The sequence below is a fragment of the Verticillium alfalfae genome, genomic scaffold (assembly GCF_000150825.1).
Source record: "Verticillium alfalfae VaMs.102 supercont1.13 genomic scaffold, whole genome shotgun sequence".
Taxonomy (NCBI): Eukaryota; Fungi; Ascomycota; class Sordariomycetes; order Glomerellales; family Plectosphaerellaceae; genus Verticillium; species Verticillium alfalfae.
This window is the reverse complement of record NW_003315026.1, coordinates 205,582-217,232: the sequence shown is the minus strand read 5'-3', so window position 1 is coordinate 217,232 and position 11,651 is coordinate 205,582. Positions and strand designations below refer to the sequence as shown.

The window sequence follows — 11,651 nt, the reverse complement described above, 5'->3', positions numbered from 1 at the left end:
TCAGTGGTGGTGGTGACCGAACTGCGTCAGTAGGGGCAGCAGCATCCCAACGACAGTCACCAGCGTGTCGCGCATCTGTGGCTTCGGTTGGCCACTGGCGCCAGCCTCTGCGTAGCCAGCGGGGGCGTGTTGGTGACCGCCATCGCCGTCCTGCATTGCATGCATTGCAACGTACCTAGACTGCTTGTCAGCATCGTGGACCATGGTCAGCTTCTTGCCGCTGATTTGGTACTCACAGGAAGGTGCCGGCAGAAAACAACAGGAGCATGCCCGTCCACCACTTTCCCGACGGGCCCTCGAGCTGCCCACCGCCAAGCACGGTGATGATAGCCCACGTAGACAGAGCACCGAACGGCGCAGCCAGGCTGAAGACGATCAGATGCGTCCGAGCTGCCCGCTTAGAGAGCCCCTGCTTCAGCAAGACCGAAGACAAGCCAAAGGCAGCCGGGGCCTTGTGGAGCATGATGGCAATAAAGATGATGAGGCCTAGCTGCGTGTCCGAGGTCGTCGCGCCCGCGCCCATGGGGATGCCATCGGCGCATGCATGGATGACCAAGCCGATTGTCGTCGCAAAGCTGCGCGGATCCTTCGAGGGCTGCGTCAGACCACCGAGAAAGCCATCCGCTTCTGCGTCGCCGCCTGAGTTCGCGCCGAGATTGTCGAGACTGACGTGTCGCATGTGCGGCTCGCTCGTGCGACCTTCGGTCGCATGTCGAGGAATCCTGTCAATGAGGAACATCAGGACGAAGCCGAGCACCATGGAAAGCCCGATGTGGAAGCCAGACACCTCCGGCCCTTCCTCTTCGCCAGCGTGTTCTTCGCCTTTGCCTGTCTCGGCGTGATCGTGGTCGTGAGTGTGTTCTGCCGGCCCATCCCGCGGAAGCACTCGGTAGTGCTGGGCCTCGTTCGCCGCCAGGGCTCGAAGATGGTCCATCAGCTCGACTTGCTTATCATTGTCGAAGGTCGTGACGGCATCTGCTGACGTCAATCGCACGCCCAGCTCCCCACGCCTGTTGAGGCCTTGCGCGAGGCCTCTTGTACGGTGCGCATGCGCGTGGGCACCGACTCCTGATGCGACGACCGCCTCGACACCCTCTGGGATGATCACAATCATGGATGTGCCTACTAGAATACCAATGCCCAAGCTCGATATAAGTCGGAGTTGTGATGGAGTGAGAGAGACGGCGAGAGGTAGCGAGCCGGCCAGAAACGAGCTGCGTCCTGTGGTCAGTCAAGTCGGAAGACGGCGGCAGCTTCGAAAGGGACGGAGGGCTTACGCGACGGCCATGACAGCCTGTTGTCACTTCGTGTCAGCATCGCTAGAATCTTGCTCCCAGGCTTGATTTGGAGGGTTTGCTTCGGGATGTACCTACGCAGAGCACGAGTAACAAGAACAGCCCGCCCATGGTGCCGGATCTGCGGATGAGCTGCAGGTGCCTGGTTGATTGACTTGAGTCAAGGTGAAGCAGAGACAATCGAGCACGGCTGGGGACAGTCAAGCCAACAGGAAAAGAGGCGGGAGCTCGAGAATGATGTACCTCGTAGGATCCAATGCGGCATTGTGGAATGGAACACCTTGAGGGACTCGGAACTGTTGGACTTGCCCAAATGGGGCTGGAGCGGTCGCAACCGCGCGTTGGACCCTGCAGCCAAGACAACGCCAGTCAGTGCCACGAACGCCCCCATACCAACCCCCCACTCGTTTCGAGGCTGCTGGGGCCTCGCTTCTATCAAGTCTATCAAGGTAGTTGACCTCTTGTGCTGAGGTGCAGCTTGACCGACCAGAGGAGAATCAAAGGCCGATTTTCGAGCATCTTCTTGGGTGAACCCCAATCAAACCCAAGGTGGCTACCAGTGATGCTGTGTGGTCGTTGATCTCAACCGGCATTTCAGCCAATATTGCCCTCCAGATTTCCCTGAGCAGATTGGCATCTAAATCGTGAATTTAGACATCCCATGGTGTTGGCCAGGACAAGTGTGTGTATTTGGGCTCTCCATCCTGTAGACTTCATTCCTATTATTGACACGTGTACACCATCCTCCATCCTTCATCAACAATTAACGAAGCAACCGCTCGAACCCCCATAGGCTTTACAGGATACAATTTAGGCCAGAGACATTAGTACTTAAGCTTCAATCGGGCTCCTTGGTCTGCCCCCCACCCATACACCCTCATCGGGAGGGCTCGGTCTCTTGATCCTTGTCATCTGCTAGCAAGCCAGCTCCCGAGAGGTGAACATGTTATTGTCAAAAGGGAAAATCTGGTCTTGGAAAGCCGTCCGATTCCAAAGAAGCCACGATGCTATCAAGCATGCCTTCAAGACCCCTTTTGGCATTGTTTTAAGCATCGCCCAGCGGGGTGCAGAGATCGCTGAAGGACAGTGCTGACGGGCTTGTACAACAGGATGGGGGTGGTCCAAGATGTGTCAGCCCAAGCATGCTAGGCGAGAAAATTAGCGCAGTACCAGATGCCTTCAGATTCAGTTTGTCCAGGGCTTCCAGCTTTTCGATCCATAATAACCGCCTTACATCAGCAGAAACCATCTCCATCACGTCGCGACCGCGTCGCGCTGGCAACCTCAAGATCGCGAGCTTCGTTTTCTAGGTCGTCCACCCATTCCTGCTACAGCAAAGCCCACCCGAACTCGCTTACGTCGTACCTTCTATCGCTGCCAATTCAAGCACTTCAGCATACAGTTTCAACCAACAAAAGCTTCCTTTCTCAGTTCGTCATGGCCGAGGAGGGTGAATGTACGTCGCATTTCCCAAATGCACCTTCCTGCTTGCGCTAACCACCTCACGCCGCAGGTCGGCGAATGCCAACGACGCCCTGAACATCGGCCTCGTCAGGCCGACCGATGCGGGCCTCAAAGCGATCGCCACGTTCAATCCGAGATTCACATATCCCATCTTTGGCAATGAGGAGCAGATCTTTGGCTACAAGGGGCTCAAGATCAACCTTCGGTACTCCGCCAACGATATGCGCCCTCACGTCCAGATCACGTCGAAAGAGAAATTCAAGGCTATAGGCGACACTGAGCCAACAGACATCAAGGCTGTTCTGCAGGAGCATCTGCCAGCAAGTGAGTTTGGTCCAGCAAACGAGCATCTTGGTTGAAGGGTCCCTTGCTAATCAATGGCTTCAGTTGCCTTCTCCAGTGTCAAGGATTTCGAGGCCAGTGTGCAGAAGACTACGGAAGAATGGAAGCCATCTGGAGAGCTCCACACGAGCTTCGAGACACAGGATGGAACATACGAGATCCGCAAAGGCAGCCTCACGGATCCTGCCATTCATCAGCTGATCACTCGAGTCGAGATTTTCGTACCACTCTTCATCGAGGGCGGCTCCTATATCGCCCGGGACCCCGAGGCGGCAGACCCGTGGAAGGTGCCGGACGATGCCGCCCGGTGGACCGTCTTCCTGCTGTACAGGAAACAACCTGTCGCCGACGATGCGGCTCAATCACCGTACACCTTTGTGGGATACTCCACCATATACCGATTCTTCTACTTCCAGGCGCCCTCACCTCCGGCGTCTCCTGCGGCCGACTGGGAGCTTCCCAAGGGCGATTTCGAGATCACTGATCTCCCCTGCCGAACTCGTCTGTCGCAGTTTGTCATCCTGCCGCCCTTCCAGGGCAAGGGCATTGGCGCCAGACTCTACAAGAGCATATTCGAGTACTACCTTGCCAACCCCCTGGCCATGGAGCTCACTGTCGAGGACCCCAATGAGGCTTTCGATGACATGCGAGACCTTTCGGACCTCACATATCTGAAAACCGTTCCCGAATTCGCCCAGGTCCGCATCAACACTGACATCAACGTGCCCGACGACTCGTCCAAGGCGGTGCCTCGTGACATTGTCGATTCGGACCTTCTCGACAAGTTGCGCCGCAAAACCAAGATCGCCCCGCGGCAATTTGCCCGGTTGATCGAAATGCATACCATGTCACAACTTCCTGCATCCGTGCAGCCCAGTTTCGGTGTCGATAAAAAAGCTAAGCCTACGCGAGCCGAGGCACACCAGTATCGCCTCTGGCGCATGTTTGCCAAGCAGCGTGTGTATCGTCAAAACAAAGATATCCTCGGTCAGATCGATCTTCCCGAGCGTCGCGAAAAGCTGAACGAGGCCCTGGGCAGCGTTGAGCTGGAGTACGCGCGACTTCTGGCGGCGCATGAGAGGTGGGAGAAGCACTATGGCCCGAGCTCTTCCAACGGGAAGAGGAAATCGGTGGACGAGGCAGAGGGCCAGGGGTTGAGCAAAAAAGCTCGTGTGGAGGATGCCTAGATGATCCCCGGGATGGTTTGGAGCAATTGATATGAGGTTGAGCCCCGGGGCGGGATTGTCGTAAATGGGCGTGAGGAACGCTCGCTTCTTTACCTGGGAGTCAGGACGGATGTGATTGCCTGGACATGGCTTGTTCACTTTTTTTTTCCTGTATCTGGTCTGATAATGGCCCTTTGGAAGAATGCGGTAAAGTAAATGTCGATTTTCACAATACCCGAAATCGGTTATAAGATCACTTGGAGAAGCTTCGCTCGTGCGACCTGACTTGAGATTTGCAGCGAGGGCCCCAAACGGTTGACTTCAAACTGGCCAAAATGCATATGATCAGCTCCTCTGTGCCTTCAAATTCGTAGCGTGAACCGCTCCTTTGATCAAGGAGCTCTAGACAAGAGCGTCGTGCCGGACAGAATTACACCTTTGTCATTTCTCACGAATGAGATCTTGGGCATCTAGTCTTGAAGATGTTGCGTGTCCCATCATGCGGCGGAGTACCCCAACGATAATGAGTGTACGAAACGATGTGGATTCAATAAAAACGAACTTTTCTTAGACGGAATTGCTTATCAGGACTTGACAATACCTTATATGCTATCATGCTCCCTACAGTGATAGACTTAGCAGGTAGGCGTGAACTGAAAGGCCTGTCTGTGATGCGTGACTGCCCCGCTGGTCTCGAGAGGTGGGCTAAAATTATTTCCCACGTGCGAATATGTGATTCGCACCTAGTACTCCACATGATACGCTACTACTCCCCTGAAGAAGCCGCTGTATCGACAATCGCAAAGCGAGATGGCGTCTTCTGAAGAGAACAGCCCTGTGGGAATCATTGAGAGCCCCAGACTTCGTTCTCTCGTCCGAGACGACTCCATCAGTCCTCTGCTTGGTTTTCCGCCTCCGCTCGTCGACCTTCCTGCCTCGATCCAGTTTCGCCACAGCATCAACACTTCCTCCAGCACCGATCTCGAGCCCGAATCTGCCGATAACGTCACCATGGCTGATCCGTTTGAGGTGCGCATGCGCTTCTCCAGCCAGCTGCAGCATCTGAATGCGACAGTTGTGTCTCATCAGAAAGCTGCGGCGTACGCCATGAAGTACAAGGACATGGATGAGGATCTTCACTCCTGCATCCTCGAGCAGCTTGAGCGAGTGTGTTCAACTCATTTGACGATAGCAAAGATTCATTCCGCTGACGTTGAAACACAGTCTAACATGAACACGCGCGCCAACATCATGTTCTGCATCGAGCACATCATGGACATGGCCAAGAAAGAGAACCATCTCAACTACATCACCATGGTGCAGCGCGACATCATCCGCATCGTTGACGCCGTCGCTCCTGAGAATGCTTCCGGCGCTGCGAACGTCAGGGTTGTCCGCCTGGTGAGTGCCCCGAGTTGGCTCACGTCCGCGTCTGGGTGACGAGTCCGGTGGTGACTAATCCGCTGCAGGTCCTTCAGTGTCTTGAGAACAAGGGGCACATTGAGAACCAAGTCGTGGTCCAGATCGAGGAGGTCCTCAAGGACCGCGAAACCAGCGCTCACGATGCCGGCCTCTCGTCACCTGTCCAGGGTGACCAGGACCTCGGCGACATGCCCCCGAGCCAGACGATCCCCAAACCCGGTCGCCCGTCTGCCCCCGGGCTCGACAAGCGCCAGATCGAGCAGCGCATCGAAGAAGACCGCGAGCGCCACAAGAGGCTCCGCGAGGACATCTGGGCCATCCGGGACCGCGACGCCGAGATTGATCGCCTCTGGGAGGAGACTAGTGACCTCGGTGAGGACGATCATACGATGGGCCGCGAGGAGTTTCTTGCCCGTGAGGCGGCTGTTGCTCAGCAGTGCCCCCACTACACACCCCGCGGCCTGGACGACCTCTACGGTCGTAAGGACCAGAACGGCGCCAGTGGCCGCGGCCATGGCAACGGTACCTCTCACTAGACTGTTGCTTTCTCATCTGTACGTGAAAATTTGGCGTTGGGCGTGAGGTCTCATCTCATAGGCGTGGGTGGGCGTTGAGAAAAAAAAAGGGGGCCGGCGTGTCCCCCTCTGGTCAAGATACCACGGTTGTCCTTTGCGTATGCGCGCGGTTTGGCATCAAGCCCTCTGTGCATCTGATGCAGAATTACAATTCAGCCGATTCGGCCACACACGTTGTTCGTGTCTCAGTGACAGTGATCGCCTTGGAAGCAATATGAAACAAAAATTGGGGGGGTACATGTTGTTATTGTTACATGGGTGTTTATACACTCAATACACATCCATCTAGGTAATCCAGGTCCCATTCCCATCGAATGCCACCGGATGCCCTCTCGTCCCTGGAAGTCCGTCGTTGCTGTGCGAGGAAGGCAGAATCGTTTACTCCATCTCGACCATGGCGCCGAGCTCCTTCAGCGTGGCGATAATCTTCTCGGCCTCGTCCTTGGGCACATTCTCCTTCATCAGCTTCGGGGCGCTCTCTACGAACTTCTTGCTGTCCACCAAGCTGAGACCCAGCAGGTTCTTGATCTCCTTGATGACCTTGGGTTTGGAGCCGGCATCGAAGGCCATGAGCTTGACGTTGAAGACGCTCTTCTCGGCGGCGGCGGGGGCGGGCTCGTCAGCCTCCTCGGCGGCAGCAGGGGCGGCGGCGGCAGGGCCAGCGGCGAAGCCACCGACAGGCAGGTCGGGGATGTTGAGTCGGGACTGGAAGGGGGGAGGGAAAGAGACGATACGGTAAGCAAGCGTTCGCAAATCAAAAAAGGTCCGAGGCCAAGGGGGGGGGTCCGGCGGTCTCGTGTGTGCATACCTTCAGGGTGGAGACGAGGTCGGCGGTCTCGAGGAGAGTGAGCTTGCTGATCTGGTCGACAATGGTCTCAATCTTGGGGTTTGCCGCAGGCGCAGCCTCGGTCGAGTTGTGCCGTCTCGCTGTCGCAGGGGTTCGGGTCTGGAAAGAGGAGGCGGAAGCGCGGAGGGAGCTGGCGGTGCGCAGCTGACGGGCGCAGCTGCGAGCCGCGTACCTGCAAGACATGGCCATTGTGGTGTTGATATGGGTGAGGGGAGAGGTGGAGGGAGTGGTGGTCCGCAATGGCTTTCGCGAGGGCCGATGGCTGGTGTGTGGATTGGCGACTTGAGGTCGGTCGTTCGATCGGGATAGGCAACACGAGTGGTGAGTGCTCGAAGATTTTCGAGCTTGGAGAGTCGCGTGAAGCTTCGACGCCCGAATTCGGCGCATCTGATTGGCCCGGAAGGTGGGTGGTGCCGGGTTCCGTTCTATCCTGGAGGGACCCGCTAAAAAGTTGGAAATACTCAGCGAAAAAAGAAGACCCCAGGACTTGATCGCGACGACATATCGTTAGATATCGACGCAACCATGGCGACGATTGACATATCGCCGCAAAGGGCGGCTCTCCTGGACGATGCGATTGTCCTTGAGCAGCTGCCTCAGGAAGTCCTCGCCGTCATTCGAGATCACACCTCCACGAACCTACTACATGTTCTGTCTCAAGCGGCTCTCATACCCCAACTTACAAGCCGACTTTTCGTCCATTTCGAGCATGTTTTCCCTGACCTCTGTGCCCGATGGATCCTCAACCCAACCGATGCGAAGACCCAGACGGACGTCCTCGCTGCATTTGCGCGAGTACTGCGATTCGCGCCCTACTTGTCGACTTTTCTCAGGCATTACATGAGCTCAGGCTCATCACCAACCTCAAACAAACCGCTGGGGCTCCAGCAACTCGATTTCGCGAGCCTGCAAAATCTCCAGCAAGACGAGCTCTTGCGATTGCTACTGGCAGTATGGAGACTGATCAGCTTTGATGCAGGCGCCTACTCGATCCTGGTCTCACCCGCCCAAATGCAATCACTCTTTGCTCACGAGCATCTCGCCGTACGTTACCTGTGTATCCGGATCTTCTGTCTGCAGGTTCACGCCGCAGACGCCAAGCGAGAGGCTCTCATTCGGGAGCATGTCGGTGCCTCGGCCATCTCTGGAGACTTTGATGGCCAACACGTTGACTTTGGCTTCTTGCCCCTGCACGAGCACGCACGTGTGGAGAATCTGGATGCCTTACGTCGCGAGAGGAACGAGAGGGCTCTGAAAGATGATGCCCCATCTATTCCTCCCCAATCACTGACCCCTCTTGTCGCCTGCTACGGGCAGACAATCCTTCCTCGACCTTCCGCACCTTCGCATAACACATCCTCTCTAGTTCCCACGACGACGACATCAAACAACCTGGAAAGCCTAGCCGGCCTCCTGAAGGACAGGAAACCGATTCTGCTCCATGGACTTCCCGGATCCGGCAAAACCTCCGTCATTCACGAGTTCGCCAAGGAGTTCGGGAAACACTCCGGAATGGTGACACTGCATATTAACGAACAGACCGATGCAAAGATGCTGGTGGGGCTTTACGCGGCAGACTCGAAGCCAGGAAGCTTCTCGTGGCGACCTGGTGTCCTGACGACAGCTGTCAGGGAGGGTCGATGGGTTCTCATCGAAGACCTGGATCGGGCCCCCAACGAAGTCATCAGTACCCTCTTGCCGCTGATCGAACGCGGTCAGCTCCTCATTCCTAGTCGAGGCGAGACCATTGAGGCCTCGAGCGAGTTTCGTTTGTTTGCCACCGTTCGGACGACAAAAGGCATGCATGGGCGCGAAACGCTGCCGAACCTCCTCGGTCTTCGCTTCTGGCAACAGCTATCGATCCAGATCCCGTCTGAAGCCGAATTCCTCGACATCATCGTGGGCACGTACCCTGTTTTGCGTCGATTCGCCCCCGAAATTATGGCTGTTTTCAGGAGGTTGACGAACTCGGTGTCGGGAGCAAGCCGCAGCTCATTCAACCGAAGCTTGCTTGACCGTCAACCAAGTTCCCGAGACCTGCTGCGATGGTGTCGTCGGCTTGCGAGCCTTCTTGGGGACGCCAACTGCACGACGGGCGACGAACCCATCAGCGACACAACACGCGACCAAATGTTCATGGAAGCAGTTGATTGTTTCGTATCCAGGATACCTGACGCCAAGGCACGCCAGCATATCACCTTCCAGATCGCCGAGGAGTGGCACATGTCCAAGGAGCGGGTAGAGCATTACCTCGAAGCTAGCATCCCGCAACTTGAGGACGGCCCCGATCAGTTCCGTATCGGCCGAGTCAAGCTCCGAAAGAAGAAGGACCGTTCTGGCAAGATTGTCAAGTCTAAGAGGCCATTCGCGAATACGACTCACGCCAAGAAATTGCTGGAGCAGGCGGCTGTTGCGGTCAAGTCTGGCGAACCCGTACTGCTCGTCGGTGAGACGGGTATCGGCAAGACGACTGTGATCCAGCAGCTTGCCGACACACTCGGCCACAAGCTCATCGCAGTCAACCTATCACAGCAAAGCGAAGTCGGTGATTTGTTGGGAGGCTTCAAGCCGGTTAATGTGCGGAGTCTTGCGGTGCCCCTGATGGAAGAGTTTGAAGATCTCTTCGCCGCAACGGGAATATCGGCCACGAAGAACCAGGCCTACCTGGAACTTCTCGGAAAGACTTTCGCGAAAGGCGACTGGTCCAGAGTTTCCAGACAATGGAGGCAAGCGCCAAAGATGTTCATCAAGATTGTCGAAGAGCTGACGAGGCGGGAGAACGAGCAAAGAGAAGCTCGCAACGGCGAGGACCAGCCGACCAAGAGGCGGAAGACCGAGTCCAAACTACAGAGGCTCCTTGACCTGAAGCCGCGCTGGGATGCTTTCACTCGCAGCCTTGACCAGTTTGAGATTCAAATGTCCGGAGGCTCTGGAGCCTTCGCTTTCTCGTTTGTCGAGGGCAATATTGTCAAGGCAGCAAGAAACGGAGACTGGGTCCTCCTGGACGAGATCAACCTTGCCTCCCCTGACACTCTTGAGAGCATCGCGGACCTTTTGACCGGCCCAGCCGAGACGCCATCCATCCTCCTATCAGAAACGGGTGAGATTCAGAGGATAAAGGCGCACCCGAATTTCCGCATGTTCGGTGCCATGAACCCGGCAACGGACATTGGCAAGCGCGATTTGCCCATTGGCATCCGATCCAGATTTACCGAGATTTACGTCGACAGTCCGGATCGCGACGTCAAGGATCTCTTGACCATCGTGAAGACGTATCTCAAGGGCTCTGGGACTCGCGACGATAAGGCAGCCGATGACATTGCCCGCCTCTACCTCGATACCAAGCTTCGGGCAGAAGAAAAAAGCTTGGTGGACGGTGCCAACGAGGTGCCACACTTCAGCCTACGTACCCTGACCCGCGTGCTGTCCTATGTCAACCACATTGCGCCCTTTTACGGCCTTCGTCGAGCCCTGTACGAAGGCTTCTCTATGGGCTTCCTCACCCTCCTCAACCGCGATTCTGAAAAGCTCCTCATGCCACTCATCGACCACCGCCTCTTCGGCCAAATCTCCAACTCTCAGTCCCTCCTCTCGAAACCCCCTACGCACCCGGATGACGGAAAGAAGTATGTTCGATTCGTCAACAAAGCCAAGAACCGTCATTATTGGCTGTCGCAGGGCGCTCTTGAACCGCAAGAGCGATCCGACTACATCATCACCCCTTATGTTGAGCGCAACCTGCTCAACCTTGTTCGCGCCACATCAACGCGAAAATTTCCCATCCTCATCCAAGGTCCTACGTCCGCCGGAAAGACTAGTATGATCGAATATCTGGCCAACTTTACGGGCAACAAGTTTGTCCGCATCAACAATCACGAGCACACGGACCTCCAAGAGTACCTTGGAACCTATGCTTCAGACTCCAACGGAAAGCTGCGCTTCCAGGAAGGACTCCTCGTCCAGGCGATGCGCCAAGGCCACTGGATCGTGCTCGACGAACTCAACCTTGCGCCCACTGATGTCCTCGAGGCACTCAACCGTCTACTGGACGACAACCGCGAGCTTCTTATCCCAGAGACGCAAGAGATCGTGCGACCGCATGAGAACTTCATGCTCTTCTCGACGCAGAACCCGCCTGGTCTTTACGGAGGCCGGAAAGCACTGTCCCGGGCTTTCCGCAACAGATTCCTGGAGTTGCACTACGATGATATCCCCGAGGATGAATTGGAGTACATCCTCCAACAAAGGAGCCGGAACACTGCTCCTTCAGACTGCAAGCGTATAGTGACAGTTTACAAAGAGCTGTCTCGTCTGCGACAGACGAGCAGGATGTTCGAGCAAAAGGACAGTTTCGCTACCCTCCGAGACCTGTTCCGTTGGACTCAGAGAAGCGCCGAGGATCGCGAGCAGATTGCCATCAACGGCTTCATGCTCCTGGCCGAGCGTGTCCGCGTGGATGAAGAGCGCATCGCCGTCAAGGAAATCATCGAGAAGGTCTTCAAGGTCAAGATTGACCCGGAGCAGCTCTACTCGACCATGT

General features: G+C 56.1%; 5 protein-coding genes across 5 annotated transcripts in view; 3 read left to right on the top strand and 2 right to left on the bottom strand.

The window, feature by feature from the left end:
• VDBG_08694 (zinc transporter SLC39A9) lies at positions 1–1,406 on the bottom strand (the record flags this gene model as incomplete). The annotated part of the gene is made up of 4 exons (XM_003000852.1): positions 1–175; positions 237–1,214; positions 1,278–1,294; positions 1,374–1,406. The coding sequence occupies 4 exons, from the start codon at positions 1,404–1,406 to the stop codon at positions 1–3; spliced, it is 1,203 nt and encodes a 400-aa protein (XP_003000898.1).
• Positions 1,407–2,732: 1,326 nt separating this feature from the next.
• Positions 2,733–4,288, top strand: VDBG_08693 (histone acetyltransferase type B catalytic subunit; the record flags this gene model as incomplete). Its single annotated transcript, XM_003000851.1, has 3 exons — positions 2,733–2,755; positions 2,809–3,083; positions 3,147–4,288. The coding sequence occupies 3 exons, from the start codon at positions 2,733–2,735 to the stop codon at positions 4,286–4,288; spliced, it is 1,440 nt and encodes a 479-aa protein (XP_003000897.1).
• Positions 4,289–5,077: 789 nt separating this feature from the next.
• VDBG_08692 (conserved hypothetical protein) lies at positions 5,078–6,225 on the top strand (the record flags this gene model as incomplete). The annotated part of the gene is made up of 2 exons (XM_003000850.1): positions 5,078–5,434; positions 5,737–6,225. The coding sequence occupies 2 exons, from the start codon at positions 5,078–5,080 to the stop codon at positions 6,223–6,225; spliced, it is 846 nt and encodes a 281-aa protein (XP_003000896.1).
• A 270-nt stretch (positions 6,226–6,495) lies between these two features.
• On the bottom strand, positions 6,496–7,296 carry VDBG_08691 (putative mitochondrial 54S ribosomal protein MNP1; the record flags this gene model as incomplete). The annotated part of the gene is made up of 2 exons (XM_003000849.1): positions 6,496–6,969; positions 7,073–7,296. The coding sequence occupies 2 exons, from the start codon at positions 7,292–7,294 to the stop codon at positions 6,643–6,645; spliced, it is 549 nt and encodes a 182-aa protein (XP_003000895.1).
• A 340-nt stretch (positions 7,297–7,636) lies between these two features.
• The window catches only part of VDBG_08690 (midasin), a gene marked incomplete at both ends in the record, with an annotated part of 11,872 nt that continues 7,857 nt past the window's right edge, over positions 7,637–11,651 (top strand). Inside the window, one exon of the mRNA XM_003000848.1 lies at positions 7,637–11,614. Coding sequence (XP_003000894.1) covers positions 7,637–11,614 — 3,978 coding nt within the window. The remainder of the gene's footprint in view (positions 11,615–11,651) is intronic.